Genomic DNA, 17,783 nt, shown 5'->3' with positions numbered 1-17,783 from the left:
AAATTCGTTGTCCTTAGGAAAACAAGTTGCAAGTCTGAAACCTGAATTAATCTCAACCTGCCAAATAAGGACAATATTTGATTCCAGTGCTAATGAGAGTCTCTCTCCCTTAAGTTGGCGAGTTGCAGGGGCTTGATGGTGCTGTAAACTGATTAGAAAGTCGGAAGCTATAAAGAACACGCATTGGCAAAGCCAACAGGTCTTGCTTATATAAGAGCAATGGGCTTTGGAAAAGTGTCTTACCATGTCTTACGCCAGTGTGGCTGCTGTTCAGCATGACTAAAAGTTAGTGGCATGGAATGTCGGAGTGGGGAGTAGAGTGTCATACAGTGGATTTGCTGGTGTGTCGTGGAGTGGGGGGGTACAGTGTTGTACAGTTGAGTAGATGGGAGTACAGTTCAGGGGTTCAGTGGCAGAGATTTGTTTTAGGGTAGAGTGGCATGGAGTGGATTGAGGTAATGGGGTGGATTGGATTGAAATGGAGTGAGATAGATTGATTGGGGTGATAGGGCTGAGGTGGAGTGGGGTGGATTAGATTGGGCTAGGGTGGATTGGTTTGATGTGAGATAGACTGGATTCACTGGATTGGAGTGGGTCGGATTGGAGTGGGGTGGACTGAATTAGAGTGGGGTGGATTGTATTAAGGGGGGGGGATTAGATTGAGTGGATGGATTGGATTGGGTTGGATTGGGGTGGGGTAGCCAGGATAGATTGCATTGGAGTGAGATGGACTAAACTAGGATAAGGTGGGGTAAACTGCATAGGGGAGTGGTGGATTGTAGTCAGGTGAATTGGACTAGAGTGTATTGAGGTGGGGTGGATTGGAATGGAGTAGGCTGGATGGATTGGATTGCAATGGACTGAAACGGGGTGGGGTGGAATCGGTTGGAGTGGTTTAAGATGGGGTGGGGTAGGTTGGAGGGGTTGGATTGGGGTGGGGCGGAATGGATTGGGGTGGGCTATATTGGGGGTGGGGTTGAGTGGAGCTGGGATGGGAGGGGGTACTGGATTGAAGAGGGGGTGGTATGGACTGGCATGGGGTGAATGGAATTGGAGTGGGGTGGACTAGAGTGGGGTGGATTGGGGTGGAGTAGATTGAAGCAAGGTGAATTGAACTGCGTGGGATGCAATGGATTGAGTGGGGTGGATTGGATTGAGTGGGGTGGACTGTTTTAAGGTGGGGTGGAATGGACTGGAGTGCATGGGGTGCAATGGATTGCGTGGGGTGCAATGGATTGAGTGGGGTGGATCAGGGTTTGGAGGACTGTATTGAGGTGGGGTGGACCGGATTGGAGGGGGTGGGGTGGACTGGATTGAGTAGGGTAGCGGACAGGCACTGATTAAGTTGAATCAATCAGTGCTTGGTCCCTGCTCCACACAGAGGAATGGAAATTACGCCAGGCCTGCAGTGACTAATAACAAGGCTGTAAAGAAGTGTCACACATGCCAACAAATGGTAAGCTACAGGTGGGCTCCAAGTAAGACGCATGCGCTAGTGCATGAACTCACAAGCTTGAGCCTAAAAAAGGTAGGCATTTTTCTATTCTGTATTTGCATATGCACAGCATAGTTGCTGGTTGTGCCTTAATTCTACATTCAACCCCAGCAGAGGTGAATGGGTTGCAACGTGGAGTGTAGCCTGTCTTAGCGACAGCTTAACCTGAATTGGAAACGTTTATATTTGCTGCTCTCCCTTACACCACACTCCTGTGGTGGTCTAGTTTTCTACCCACACTGGTCATTGTTCACTTCACTTTCAAGTATCATTTAACTCCACAAAAAGCATTTGAAGTAATCTACCTGTCCATTTTCTGCAAGCATGAGTGATTGGGCCAGACTGCACAATAAAGCACTAGTGTGCTTCTATTTCACAACAATGAGCCAGCGCACAAAAAGTGACATTTGCACGGTGGGCCCTAACCAAAAATACACTTTTCCGGCGTCTCGTCATTTTGTTGACAATAAATGGGCAGCATCATGTCAAACGTGCAGTGGTAGGTGAAATAGTTTCTGAACCATTCGGTCACTACAAATGCTGTTTTTGCTCCACTCGATTATTGCGAGCACTGTAGTGCTGTGGTCCAAGGTTCTTGTAACACGGCCCCTAAACTGCTCCTCCTTTGGGTCGGCGCGTTTGCTCACCTGCCCCGCTCGACTACGATGTGACCAGCCACAACTATTTGAATAACTCACTCTCGTAACCCCCTCAACTCCCCGTTTTCCGCAATTCAAACAAAGTGTCAAAAGCCACAAATGGAGATGTATACGGAGCGGGCACGCCTTCACCTTTGGAAAGCGGCTCCTTACCCTCTAGAGTCAACACTGCAGGACAGGTGGAATGTGGAAGGGCAGCCCTGCGGACTGCCAGTGGCTTATTTATGACCCAAATCAGGGCCAGCACAAAAGTCAACACCCACCACAGTCACTGATCCATGGCACTGATAGGAAGAAAGACGGCCACAAGCAGCCAAACAGAATCAGAAAGGCAAAGAGACATGAAACGCCCACAGGCAGATATGTTTTAAAACACGGGTTAAGTGGGCAAGTGCCCAGGCTCCTCCTCCCCCCTCAGAAACTTTACTTTCTCTCTCTAGCTCGCCTTTGACTACCTTTCTCCTTCTGCCTTCCTCTGACTCCGTCCAGTGCCACCTTACGGATTTTTGGAGCCCCTGGAAATACATATTTCTACTTTTTTGAGCGAACCTAACTTCCGAATGTTTCTTTGGCACCGTGCAGGCTTCAATTAGCAGAAAACATTCAAAGTTGTTAGAATCAGGGGGGACCCAAAATATGCTTTTCCGAGGGCCCCATAAATTCTTAAGACAACAGTGGCCACAAACTCTGCTCTTTACAACAGAGGAGCAAACAGGTCAAATACGTGGATGCGTGTGATGCCGGATGTCAGCTTTGCATTCAGTTTTCAGCTTCAAGACAGTCTTTCTGGGCAGGTTAATCTCCATACAACCACCTACTCGTCTTTCTGCTTGTACGGCATCAACTGCATACTCCTGGCTATAAGTGATGATCACGTCATCAACGCTAGAAGAACGAAGCACTGAACTTAAGCCTGCAGGCAGCGCATTCGTGCATTGCAAGTTGGATACACGTGCTTGCAGGGAGGCTTAACCCACGAAGCTATTTTACCAGGGTTGGGAATTCTGGCGTTAAGATGGCACAATACTATGCTCCAGGCCCACTAAACTATAAAGCTATTTTAAAATGGTTTAAAACTGTGACCTGCAAAGATCTCTGCAGGAAGAACATTAACCTTCTGAACTGCCTTGGCCTTATATCACCCTAAAAGGTGTTGGATACATAGATCCACTGCAGCTGGTGCCTCAGCCCCTAAAGATATCTTCTTATGCGGTCTCTTGAGTTTGTAAAAATAATGCATATGTGCTGGCAGACCATAAACTGACTGCTGTTTACTCCGTTCCTCGCGATTTCGCCCTTTCAGGCTCTACCACGTAACCACAACTTCGTCTCCCAATGCGCGTTTTCCTGGAATATTTTTTCCCATTTCCAGCAAGGAAGTGCATTCACATTTGGAAGCAGCTGTTGAGTAAAAGGAGGGGGCGGAGCTTCGACTCCATTGAAGTTGGTGTGCAAGGTCTCGGCTATGGGACCATGAAGAAACCTGAAGATCAAGCGTGAAAAGGCTGGCGAAATACATGTCGCAAGTAACTAAGAAGCACGATTACAAAAAGGAAGCTCTCTCTTACACAACAAGGAGTGAGAAGAGATTGGTATGAGACTGAGTGTCCCCAGGGTCTGTAATAGATGAGGAAATGAGCAGGCTAGGCGGGTCCTCTCTGCTGTCACTTTGTATTAATATATGCAGGCATGTGCGTAGGTATGTATGCATCTTATGGTTAACGTGCAGGATTTTCTGGGCCAGTCATTTGAGGTAATTATGGCGATAACACTTTATGTATGCCTTAGGGGACTAAAATTATGCAGAACATCAGCTCTTTGCAAGTGTTTATTTCCCTTGCCAGCGTGAACAATTGCTATCAATTTCTATATTATCATACTGCTGAGCTATTAAAAGGCGAAGCTACTGCATAATTTTGAGATTTTTCTTTTTCAAAGGTACAGGACAGACAGTGGCTCATCTGCACTGGCCTTTTCTTGCCCAGTGTTTTCGGGGAGACGTTCCTGGGCACTAGAATGAGTACAAGCGCCCATTTACCTTCTAAACTCTCCTTGGCAAACTGTAGGCAGCTTGACCTGTCCCCCGGATATCTTAAATTTGAACTCATCCCTGCAACGTCGATCCCGTGAAGTAGAAAACAAACAAGCAACTTGGAGCCCGCAGGTAATCCCAGCTCCAAGGTCCCAGAAGGCGCGTGGTAAAGTTAAGTGGCTCGAGTGCCCAAGGGAAGTCGGGGGTAACCTGATCACGCGTGTTCCCTGCTGTCAGGAAAGTGATGCCTGACACGCTGACAGGGCTTGCTTTCAGTAGCCTGCTGCTGTGCGTCACCGAGAAAATCGGGCAGGTTCTTTGAATGAATAGATTTGAATGATTTGCAGGGTGCACTCGGAGGCGCAAGCTTCTTAGCGCACGGTCACTAAAGAAAATCTGATTAAAGGTGTGAATGGACATGGCCGCCACAGGTACACCGGAAACAATGTCTCATTTACGTTATCACGTGGTCAGGTCATGACCGCCGTCAACAGCGATGGCGGGAGAAACATTTTATTTTAATACAGCCCCCACAACTGAATTAACTGCTTCAGGAAACATGTTAGAAACACGATGCTCAATGGAAGGGGGCGGCTGTTTCGTCTAAGACTAGGACTACTGGACTTAAGCAATTGTGTGGCCGCTGCATTTTTCGTATAATTATGGATTTGCCAAGCACGTAACACGGTGCCGCTATTACAAAGTGGCACAATGACATACTTTAGTCATATGGATTACACTACCATGTAGGGACACGTGTCAGAGCATTCTGCCACTCCAATACTGTGCTGCATGCTTGGCATAAGTGACAGAACTTTGAATTTTTTTAACTACCTCCTTTAAAACACATAATAGTTTAAAAAATGGCCAATGCAAGGTCGCAGGTAAAAAAACTTGTGCATGGAATTTTTGGGCTCCAGATGTGTACTAAGGTAAACTTTTGGAACTTTTCTCTGATGTCCACTCCCTGCCACCACAATCCACTGTACAAATACCAGGTATTCAGCTGAGCAGTCTTCCTTGATATTCGCCATAGCAATATTTGCTGGTTGGACAGTGATCACTTCTCTTTCCTGGACCAAATCTAAGTCCACCTCCAAGATACCAGTCGGATGGTAGGCTGGGTAGTGCGCAAGGAGCACCACTGATTACCTACACATAACAGCCTTCTCCTCCTAACTTCTTGAATTCCACAAGAAGCTGAAGACCTGGCTTCGAGTGGTTCCACTAGGCCCTAGATGTGGCTAGAGTCACACTTGCTCATTAAACATTGTAATGTGTATTGCTGAATTTAAGTGTTAAACTGCTACTAACGAGGTGCAACACATGCACAGACAGTGTTTACAAGTGTAAAAATGGCAAAATGATGAAGTAATACTATCTTCAAATATGCTGCATTACACTACATATTTTGCCTTGTGACACATAATTTAGTCAATCGTGCCACATAATTTGGCCTCCCCTGCTGCATGATTCTAGTGGCCATGGTCTAAGCCCAGTACTTTAAATGGGAAGGTACTATAAAGGTACAGAGTACCTGCATTTCTTTTACTTGGAAGATATGGTACTGGCACTTCTCAGCACTGCTCCAGTGCTTTCAATGGGAGAGTACTAGCACTTCCCTGAAGCAGAAGGTACCCTGTGACAAGGAGTACCTGAAAATCTATATTTTAATTTCAAGCACTATCTATGTAAAAGTTTCACATGACAGATTGCACACTCCTACTCCTTCTGAATAAAAATTAATTAAAAAATAAGTCCCCCCTTCACAGTGACTGCTTTGACTAGCAGTTATTCCACAGACCTCCTAAGACCCGGGTGTCTTCAGGTACTCCTGTTTGCTTGGATTCACTGCTCCTTAACCCACCAGGAGGCAGGGTTACGTACTTTTGATCAACGGTGTTTGGCACCACAGCTATATAACCGATTACAAGACACTGGGTGGCTAAGGTCTGATGAGGTTAATAGAAAAAGCAAGCACTACTTCTACATCATACCCCACTCTGATAACTTGGAAGAGGCAAAAAAGAAACAAAGCTTTTATATGATGGGCATAAAGACTACACTGTTTAAAAGAGGAAAATGAAACATTTGACACGGTCATGCACATCTGTTTTATATTTATTGTTTATGATATGGCTCAACAATGGGATTCCCCCCCTTAAAGACGGACTGCCATCAGTTATCACACACATCACACTGGTTACTAACTAGAGCTGGGCAAGCCACTGAAAGCTCAAGCCTGAAGTCTGTCGCTGGTTCAGCTCAAGGTCCTGTGGGATCCTAGAGCCCATAACCAGCTGAGCTTTCATGTGGCTCTGCAACCATCCTCCCCTCCAACCAGGATGTGGTGTTATGATCAGAGCTACTAGTTGTGGAACTGAGGAACCAGGTTTGAGTCTCAGCACTGGCTCAGCATTCTGTAATTCTGGGCAAATCACTTAATTTATCTGTGGCTACAATACATGTGACCTTATGTAATGTAACTGGTGCTCATGCAAAGTGCTCAGCGTTTGGGTTAAGTTTATACTGTATTTCAATTCTGTAGAAAATGAACTAAGAGGTAAAAACAAAGAATTAATGTTAGAAATTAGTTGGCAGTCAGTTGACACCCTGTCTAAGTAGGGACTCCCACTCTATTCAGGGTAAGGGAGTCCCACTCCTAAGATGACCCCTGCTCCCCATCTTGGTAGATTGGCATCAGCAGTGAGGCTTATCTCAGAAGCAATGCATGAAGTGTTTGTACCCACAAAGTAACACAGTGAAAACACTACAAATGGACACCACACCAGTTTAGAAAAATAGCCAATATTTATCTAAGTACAACAAGACCAGAACAACAAATATGCAACACAAAGAAGCAAATCTACAATTTTTTTTAAAGATTAAGTTCCAATAAAATGCTTAGAAACACATTGGCTCCAAATTGTGCTATCACAGCGTCATGACAGAGTCGTTCCCAACAGTCCAATGCCATTCGCGAGGGAAAGTGGCATCAGTCACGGAGTCGCACGGACCCCATGTACAGTACCTTAGAAATGAGGCAGACTCAAAGACGTGGCACGGAGTCGGGGAGGTGAGGCATCTCAGGAGCCAGTGCGGTGTCAGTTCCGTACTCCTGTGCAGGAGGTGAGTCGTCTGTTTCTTACGGGGCAGCAGAGGTGAGGCAGCAAGTCGTCTGTTCTGTACGATCTGGCAGGGTCAATGAGTTTAGCGGGCCAAGACGCGATGAGGCAACCTCACGGGGTTGCAGTCACACCACAGGGCCACAAGTGTCGCAGCAGATCAGGTGTCACAGACGTCGGTGACACAGCACTCGGGACTCACGGTGTTGCAGGACTTCAGAGGTGTTGCGGCGGCATTGGGCCTGACCATGGCTTGGGGTGTAGACAGAGGCGTGGGTTCTAGAGTTGTACAGAGTCGGGGTGCCTGGTTCCTCTTATTTTATGCCAGATTTCACTCTCAAGGGCCCAGGAACTGGCGTGGGCACCTCTTGGCACGTCAGGGTCCTCAGCAAGAAAACCCAGGGGCTGGCAGGTTAAGTCGTTGATGTCCCTGAGACTTCATAACAGAAGGCAAGCTCTGTCTAAGCCCTTGGAGAAACTTCACAATCAGGATACACAGCAAGTCCAGTCTTTGCCCTCTCCAAAGCAGCAGCAGAAACTGCAGGCCAACCCAGCAAAACACACACAGCAAATGGGCATTACTCCTCATCACAGCTCTTCTCCTTGGCAGAGTCTCCTCTTGATCCAGAAGTGTTCTCAAAATCTGGGGTTTTGGGTCCAACACTCATACTCATTTCTGCCTTCGAAGCAGGCAAACATCAAATAAAAGACTTTGTAATGCACAAGACCCTGCGCCTTTCCTGCCCTGGCCCAAGACACACTATAGGGGGTTGGAGACTGTATTGTGTAAGGACAGGCAAAGCCCTATTCAGGTGTGTCAGCTCCTCCCACCACTCTTCCCAGGAAGTCTCATCAGGATATGCAGGACACACCTCCGCTCCATTTGTATAACTGTGCAGAGTGGATTCACAAACAGCCCAACTGGCATCCTGACCCAGAAGTGTATTCCACAGACAGGCAGAGGCACAGAATAGGTAAGCAAGAAAATACCCCCTTTCTAAAAGTGGCATTTTAACTTACAATTCAAAAACCAACTTCACCAAAAGATGTATTTTTAGATTGTGAACTCAGAGATCCCAAACTCCACATCTCTACCTGCTCCCAATGGGAAATTACGCTTGAGAGATTTCAAGGCCCTGTGGAAGAGATAGGCCCTGCAATAGGGTAAACCGAATTGGGCAGTATTTCACTGACAGGACATAGAAATCACACCAGTATATGTCCTACCTTTTAAATACACCACACCCTCCCCAGGGGGCTAACTTGGGCCTACCTTAGGGGTGCCTTACATGTATTAAAAGGTAAGGTTCTGGCCTGGCAAGTGGGTGCACTTGCCAGGTTGACATGGCAGTTTAAAACCGTGCACAGACACTGCCATAGCAGGTCTGAGACATGTTTACAGGGCTATTCATTTGGGTGGCACAATCAGTGCTGCAGGCACACTAGTAACATTTGATTTACAGGTCCTGGGTACATATGGTGCATTAACCTAGGGACTTAGTAGTAATTCAAAAATGCCAAACACGGATAACCAATCATAATCACAATTTACACAAGGAGCATTTGCACGTTAGCACTGGTCAGCAGTGGTAAAGTGCATAGAGGCCTAAAACCAGCAAAAACAGATCAGAAAACAGGAGGAAGAGGGCAAAACGTTAGGGAATAACCCTGCAAAAAGGGTCATTTCCAACACAACATACGGAAAGACAAATAGCCATTTCCTGGCTGATCTGTACGAAGTGAAACCAGAAAACCTGGATAAATCATGGCTTCCTGATTAATTTGTGTGATCCTAAGCAAATATTTTTTTTCACCAATATGAATGAAAGCACTTTCACATATGTGAGTTCAGGGTACCAGTTATACAAAACTAACAATTTTAATAAGTACTTCTCTACCTGTAGGGTGCTTTATCATATGCCATTTATTGAACCCATAACAAGCAGACAATCCTTTTCTCCCGTAGACACCATTTCCTATATTTCCAGAAAGCCTCACACCTCAGAAACCTTCCTAATTCTTTAAATTGTTTCCTAACAAGTCTCAAATCACTTTCAGTAAAACAGAACCTACAACCTGCTAGCACCATAAAAGAAAACAGGCATCCAACCGCTAAACGCGTCCATAAAACTGAGGAATGTCGGTACCTTACGTTTTAAAGAAAAAAGGAACCATTATTTGCCAGTTGCGTCTGGCTGCCTGAAGCCATTGGTAAAAACCCATAGAGAGTTCCTCAGCTGCAGTTCCACCCAGAAACGCCCACACACTGATTGCATCAACCAACTATGCTATCTGGCTCGAGTAAAAGGTATGTTGACTTTTGCTGATGCACATATACAGTTAAGTATCACTACAAACAGCTGATAGCCATTTGTTATTGAAGACGTATTGAGGACAATACCCATACACCCAGTGGGCTTAAAGTTACTCCATTGCGTAATCGATAGTTGGCTTTCTCATCAATCTAATTTGCTTCCATCTTATTTAATGGGTTCCTTTCTATTGTTGTGTTATCCCTGCACTGGGGCATAGCTTATTTACAATCTTTTTCTTTGGACAACTTGTATCCTTCTGTTCTTACATTCTGGGAACTACGCTTGTCTTTTCCTTCAAGACGCCATGCAAATGCATGAGCTTTCTAGCTCTCAACCTTGGGTGCTGCTTCTCCACTGAAACACCTGCAGTCTACGTCTTGCTACCCTTTCCGAATTCAGCTTGTCAGTGGCCTCTGCCCCCACAGCTTACTGCACGCCAAACTCGTCAGTTTCATCAGTGCCACCTCCTCATACCTTTAAAAAAAAAAAATAATAATAATAAATCTCGGGTGGCCACTTGCTATTTGCTGCTCTTTAAAAAAATGCACTTTTAGAAACGTTCTTTTTTTTAATTTACTGATTCAAGATGGGCACCCACCATCTTGAAACAGTAAAATAAATTAAAAAACAAAATGGCTGTCATGTAAAGATGGATGCATGCACAATAGTGGTGATGCTATGGCTGCGGCTGTGTCATGATGTATAAGCACACATGCATGAAGATGTGTGAGGGGCCGAGCTCGTTTTTATTTTTATTTTTTTGCCGATGTAGTTTCACATCAGCAAATAAGTATTTTCTTCTTTTTGCTGATGCGGAATAACATCATCAAAAGTATTAAAGCCAAAACATTGGGTATCACTACTGATAGGCAAGACCCATTTGCTTGTTTACACGAGAATCCTATATTTAATATACAAAATGACTGACAGAGGATAAATGGATGCTCAGGGTCTAAAACATCCTGGAAAAGCGAATATAAATTATTTTCTAATAGGTCCCATTGTATAAAGAAAAAATGTACATGAATTCTGGAATGGCACGTGGACACAGTCCATCAGTACCTCTGAAGTACTTCACAATCCAATTCGGTTCCCGTCAGTAGAGCTGAACCAGCATGACAGAATAAAAAGGGCAATCTTGGTGCCTCATTAGCCTTTTTTTGGATAGAGAAACAATAGGTTGTCATCACATAATACGTAAGTGCAGGGGTGTGCAACGTTGTGTAACATATTAACTTACTTTAATGACAGAGAATAGTCATGCTTGCTGGTCTGACTATTGCGAACAAGGTAACTACATTCTTTACATAGCCGCAACAGGTTCTCAGCATCTGTCCGACTGATGGCTCCATGATACCATCTGGAAAACAAGAAGACAGAGGGATGAGACCACGGCTAATTGAACACTAATCCCAAACCAACATTCAATTTGGGGTTGTCCAGCTGGTAAAAGTGACACAAATGGATTTCAATGGGTGGGTGGGAGGAGATCTCATCGCTCTAGTGACCAGATTACAAATATCACATTTTAAATATGTTGCTGGAGTAGAAATTTCACGGCAATACTTTCTTTGTGTTCAAGCCTACCAACCATGAAGCGAAATTCACTTTTAATGGACCCAGTTTTTCCGAGAAGGAAGCGAGAAGAGTGAATGAATACTGGTTTGATCTCCAAAACTTTGAAAAAGTGTGCTGTAAACTAGCTTCCTTCGACCAGATACTGCTGCCAACAGCTACTTACCAACTAATTTACATATAAAAAGGTGAGCTGCGGGGAGTGAAATCTCAAGGTTGCAGACTGAGTACCGCAGGACAGAGTTTGGCAAACCATCGTTCCAGACCATTTTAGATATTTATTTTTTTTACAGGGGAAAGAAAAAAAAACACGTATTTCTATTTTCTACCTCTTACACAGAGTCATTGCAACTGCTAAAAATAGTGATGAATTTGAAAAGTATGTGTCTTCCTGGGGATTCCAGTGGCATATACGTCAACAGAAGCCTCAAATCTGATTCACCCCTACAATCTTTGTAATTGTTATCTTCCAAAACCTTGGCAGGATCACAATGAAAGAAAAAAGGATAATAAAATAGGGACTGGACCAGCTCAATGACAACACCACATTATGTTCAAAACAACAGAGGAAGCAGCAACATGGAAATGATAAAAGCAAAAGGTATGGATAAGTTATTGCACCAAAGACTTGAAAGGCAAAAAATAGAGTTCAAGTTAAAACCCACCTTCTAGGGTTCAAATGTTTCAAGAGTTACATTTTTCCAGAATACTCAATGTGGGGGAAGCACCAAGAACGAGCTGGTCATTGCACATCCTGCTGGTAGCCATCCAGATGCTGACCACCTCATTTCTGTCGAGTCATCGCAACTTTTGACCCACCAAAAGCAGGACAGGCCTCTTTCTGATAGAGATATTCATGAAGTATACTTAAAATAAACCCAGAGTGCTAGATATAGAAAGCATATTGCCTCGTTAGGATCCAAAGCAAGGAGAGGGCGGACAGAAGAGGAGTAGTTGTTGACTGATGATTTGAAGATGCATGTAAGGATGTGGAGTTCCATTTTGATATAGTGGTTTGGCGGCCATTTTGATAGCTGTGTTCGTGACTGGAGAAGGGGGCTGTAAGGGATTAGGATGTTGATGGCTCACCAGCGTACTAAGACTCAACACTTTCAGGTGATAAGTCTGGGTGTATTGCTTTGAATCATTTGAAATAGGAAAATCTGATGTTTTGACAGGCACAACTCATGAAAGGAGAGAACTTACTAGGCATCACTGGAAAGCTGTTCAGTGTAAATGTTAAAGCTATAGCTTTTATTTTTAGGTTCAATCTCTCAGCCAAGTCTCTGTGGTTTACCTCAAATGGAACACCGATTTAAATAATGCTAGAAAAACAAACTCCCTTACACAAGCTGGAGAATGAACGGTAATATTTGTCGTGCTTTAAAAATTACAAGCTTGCTGTAACTGGAGCTCTCTAATTTTCCGTGCTTTCAAGAGATTAACAAGAGAATGGGAGAGAGCACCGCACTACCATATATAGGACAAGAATCCAGACGTCCTAAGTTTACAGATACAAAGATATCTGGCAGCTGTGCATGCAGCCTAAACACAACATGCTTCCTACACCCCCCTCGGGGCCACTCCGCCCACGGCTCTAGCTAAATGCAGCCATCCAGCAGAAATACACCAAGACTAAGAGCCAAGTCTGGCTTGGCTGGTAAAGGCTTGGAAATATATAGGGGGAAATTAGGCATCCAAGCAAAACAAACCAAGGAATAGCGTTTCCCTAACACGGGCTTTTCCATGCATTCACATACACTGGAGAAGGCTCCCTAACTCAAGTGACAGAAGGCCGAGAAGTAAGAGTGCCAGCCGGCGACAAAAGCAGCTGCGGCCCGGGCTGATGCGTGCACTTGTGACTGATTTCAATGTTAGGCAGCAACTCTGGACTGCCGGTGCCAAAATGGACCACGCCACGTGTGGCATCTTTGGCCACACCTGGAATTCTAAGCAATGTAACCGTCTATTCTAAGGCTTTTAAGTTCACCTTTTTCATTTAAACAATACATTTAATACTCCTGAAACGCAAGCTCTGTTTACTCAAAGCAAGAACACAAGACCTGAACCTCCTTTTCAACTATGACCCTAGAAGAGGTGTAGACAGAATAGGTGCGGGAGTAGTGATACAAGGTTCTGTGATTTCATTGTGTCAAACTTATACAAATCTTGCTTCTTTCCCAAATGAACACTTATGGAACAGGAGTGAGAGGCGTACTCGCGGGAGCTTAGTAAGAGACCTATTTTAACTATCAACCTGAAGAACAGAGGATTCACAAATAGGGATCCCAGTGCAAGGGTGTCATATCTGTAGGCAGCTTGGTCCTGTGTCGACCTGTTTAGAGGCAGGTGACACCAAAGAGGAGAAAGGGCTGTTGGCTTGTCATTAGAAGAAGCCCTAGGTTTAATGCTGCAACACTGACCAATCAGCCTCCCTGTACCCTCATGCTCTGAGCTGTCATACCTCAGAGGGGAGGGAAGGATTTCATATTCTATACCGCACCTCAGGTTTTGGCTTCTGTCAAGGTTTCTGCACCTACGCACCCCTTCTGTACTTAGTCTTATATTAGCGCCACAGTCTGCTCTACTGACCTGTACAACGTGACTCAAACTCCAGATTTTCACTAGATGAGCATCCAATTGAAGTCAACAAGCCTACACCGCTGTACTAAACAGGGGGGCATCAAAAGGATACCAAAGGGAATTATAATATTCTCTTAAATAAGAAGCAATACAGTTCAGATACTTTCAGACCATCTGTCAACATGTGCTCTCCTTCCTGCAATCATAAGAGGTCACCATGCTCGCTTGGGGCACAGCCTAAAAGGTCTTAAGTGAACACCAATGGTCAACCAGAAGTGTTGGAGGGCAAATAGCACACACTTTGGTTATATTTGAGACGGATGATCCACTACTGCCCAAAAGCGATCTACAGGGAGTGCGTGAGGGATCCTGAGGAAACAGTTTCATGAGTTCATTCATGAAGGGGTTGCTAGTTGTCTCTACAGTCTGTCTGGGCACATAAATCAGGCAATAATGTGACCTCTTGTTCGGCAGCACACTCTCACAGGCATGATCACATGGGGCCAGCACTACACATTCTGATATATAGTTTTAGAAACAGAATGCTGAAGCCTCAATCTCAAAGCCTGGAAAATCAGCAGAAACTACTGTTCATCCACTAAACGCGACTGGAAGATGTGTGGACCGCACTCATGCCACATGGGACCCCGAAAGGGAGGAGTTACCACTTACATTTGTTTTTCCAGGGCCACAGTTGGGTCCACTCTCTCTCCAAAGATCCCGCACAATTCTGGACTCCCGTGCTTAATCGGCTTGAAGCCGCCACCCGGGGCTCGCAGCTGTCGTCGCCGGTCACTTGAGGGCGAAGGAGAAGAGGTTTGTCTTTTCTCATTTCCATTAAACTGGGCTGTAAGAAGATTAGACAACTGATCAGAAGGAGTTGAAGAATTTGAAAAATGAAGACAAAAACATACCGTAAACATGTTGTAAAATGTATGTACAGTTAATACTCAGCAACTGTTTTTCTCCTGGAAATTAGATGCCTGCTGAGGGTTCTACCACTGGCAAGTCAAGGAGAGATTGGAAAAAGATGCTTGCTATCTCCGACACACGGGAACAGGTACGTCTCTACAGAACAGCTTACATGGCTTAGCTGTGCCTGTCCCTACCACAATACACAAAGCTTTTTCAGAGGAAAGCATTGCACTCTACTATCCCAGTAGCATCCATCATGCTTGTCAAATATCGTTACATACATACTTGAAGTGGACAACTGTGCACATGGCAGCCTTGATGGGCTCTCGGAGCTGGTGAGGAATGGATTCAGAAACAGAGGGAACCCAAGATAAAAGGCTCAGTGACGTCTTACACAAAACCCCGGAAGCAAAAATACAATTAGGAGTGGTGATACAACCGGAAAAACACTGGAAAGCTTCTATGATTTCTCATCTTTTGCAAAAGGAAGGGATCACCTATTAACCATCTTCAATGTAGACATTTACGTTTTGAGGAGTACCACATACAAAATGACCAAAGCAACAAACATTGGCAAAGCCAATAGAAATCGCCTATTTGACAACCATTGGCTTTGCCAACCGGGGTTGGGGTGGAGAACAAGATAGTGGGGTTGGAGAAGGGAACAGGACGGTAAAAATAAAATAAAAGTGGCTACACTGGCTGAATCAGAACTCATTTTTTTCCAACGGCAGGGGGACGGAATAAGTAAGGGGTTGGGAGAGGATTCTATTCTATTTGCACTTAAATTGTGCATGGTCCAACCCAGCACAAGCAAACGCAATCCAGAATTCTATTCAATATGTTCAGGGGGTAGACCAGTTGTCAAATAACCATGATTTTAACATTTTACGGAACCGGAGTTCAATGTCAGTCAGTCTAAGAGTGAAGGGTAGGGCGTTCCATAGTTTGGCCACACTGTAGCCAAAGGAGTGCCCTCCACTGCTCGCTCTTCTTATGGAAGGTACTGTAGCCAGACAGGCATTGGAGGATCAAAGAGCTCCATTTGGCATGTAGGGGGAGATAAGCGGTCGGAGGATGGAAAGGATCTTTTGTTGAAAGGCCCTACGGGTGATGCAAAGGGATTTGAATTGAACCACCTGCTCAACAGGCAGCCAGTGTAGAGTGGCTCAGGCCTGATGTGCAGAGATGCATTTAAGGATGTTGAGGAGGAATTAAACATGGCTGGGGGAGTGGGGAGGGGAAAGAGCAGCACAGACGGGTGGGTGGTGGGAGGGGAAGGAGCAGCACAGACTGGTGGGTGATGCAGCAGACTTTCAAGAAATCAGAGAAAGTGGAAAGGATGCAAATGTACATCTTCATAACGGAAGACTATAGGAACGTCAATGAAAGGACTTCTGCAATTTACATAGCAGGTGATTTGAGGATAGGTACTCCTACAGCTTGTGGCAACTGGAAACATACTACTAATGAAATCCGAGACTCTGGGTTTGCCTTTTGCATGTACAAAAAGGCGTTGCCACATAGGAGTGAGCAACATTTGTGTGAACAAGTGTCAAACATGGATTTTTTCAAGTGTCTGTAGCATCTTTCCCTAAAAGACAAGTTTCTTTAACTACAGAAGGTAAATCTGCTTCCAAAGCTGCTTCAGGGTGTCCTGGACAACACACTTCCAATTCATTAAATGCCTGACTAACATTATTCCCCATCAACCACAGGGTTGGAGTTTAAGTGAGATCAGGAGAAGAGACAGACTCCGACAACAGGCATAAAGCAAATACATACCACTTGCACAAAAAGAATACAGATCTATTACAAAATTACACTACAAAGGAACAGAAAAATGCTGAGCTTCTACATGATGAAAAATACCCAATGAGGCAAAAAGGAGGAATACCAGGTAGTTTGATGGTTATACAGATTGGGCAAAATAGATACTCCCATTTCCCAATGATGCTGTTGAATTTGCTTAAAATAATGACACTTTAGGTGTAATGTAGGGTGGTCTAATTTTGTGATATCCAAATACAAACTAAGGGCTAGGATTTCCATTTTGCTTCTGGCTAGGTATCAATCCGGTGTGCCTCACAAAATGGGGTGATAACTTGGAAAGCTGTACACAATTATGTGCATAAGAGATTTACATAACAGATGAAAGGAGGACCATAGGATGAAAGTGATTTGACAGATTAAAATGATTAGCGCATATAAAGCAATTCTGAGTTAGATGATTGTGACGCCGTGATGGGGGAAGTAAGAAAATTCAGTTTAGTCTGATATCTATTATACGTGCTATGATATGTTATTAGTGCAGAGTGTAATATGTCATTACGTCTCGGTTTTTACTATCTATTGGTAAAATTGTGAGAGCCATTAGTATGCGCGGTCTTCTTACATCAGTACTAGCAGTTTAAAAAGTCAGCAAACGTAAGCAGATGGAAAAGTGGTAGAGTAAAGGAAGATGGAAATCTAAAAAGAAAAAAGGAAAATCATGTTTGACTACGTAGAAAGACGACCGAAAGGGAAGATCGTGGAATGGATTGTTTTATAAATCAATATACAAGCAAATGTATGAGACTGGATCAAGCGACCATGTAGTGTGTGAAGTGTGGCTAAACGAGATAGATCTCATAAGTATGAAAATAATATGCATCAGTAAGTAAAACTAAGACATGCATATTAACATTAAATGTATTGAAACCGGAAATAATGACAAAGAAGAGAACGACTATATAATTCTTTGGAAGACACGTCAACACTGCCTTGTACTACAAGCCTATAAAAGGGCCTGAGAAAGAAAATAAGCAATGTGTATGACGCAAGTGATCTCTATACACGACGGAAGAAGGTATTCCACCAGAATACTGTGGCACTATATATTGTGGCCAAAATATCAAGCACCAAAACATCAACAAGATAAGTATATATCAGTGAGTATAGGTGTACTTAACGCCACATAAGCATATATGATCTTTCCATTCTCATTACACCCAACATCCAGTCATCAACAGCAACTGAAACACCCACAACAACCTATTGCTTTAAAATAGAACATACTTCGGTGGCTGCTGCTACAGTAGTCAA

At 44.3% G+C, this 17,783-nt stretch overlaps 1 protein-coding gene across 2 annotated transcripts in view; it reads right to left on the bottom strand.

Annotated features, from left to right (window-relative positions):
• The window catches only part of SHB (SH2 domain containing adaptor protein B), a 358,876-nt gene that overhangs the window by 101,775 nt on the left and 239,318 nt on the right, over positions 1–17,783 (bottom strand). Inside the window, exons 4-6 of one of the 2 annotated variants that reach the window (XM_069236497.1) lie at positions 14,457–14,631; positions 10,867–10,986; positions 8,518–10,100 (exon numbers count right to left, since the gene is read on the bottom strand). In XM_069236497.1, coding sequence (XP_069092598.1) covers positions 10,022–10,100; positions 10,867–10,986; positions 14,457–14,631 — 374 coding nt within the window. In that variant the 3' untranslated portion in view covers positions 8,518–10,021. Of the gene's footprint in view, positions 1–8,517; positions 10,101–10,866; positions 10,987–14,456; positions 14,632–17,783 lie in introns of those variants that run through there. The other variant, XM_069236490.1, reaches the window with a different exon arrangement.

The sequence above is a fragment of the Pleurodeles waltl genome, chromosome 1_2 (genome assembly GCF_031143425.1).
Source record: "Pleurodeles waltl isolate 20211129_DDA chromosome 1_2, aPleWal1.hap1.20221129, whole genome shotgun sequence".
NCBI classification, from domain to species: Eukaryota; Metazoa; Chordata; class Amphibia; order Caudata; family Salamandridae; genus Pleurodeles; species Pleurodeles waltl.
Note: the sequence above shows the minus strand (reverse complement) of the source record. Positions and strands in the feature narration are given on the sequence as shown.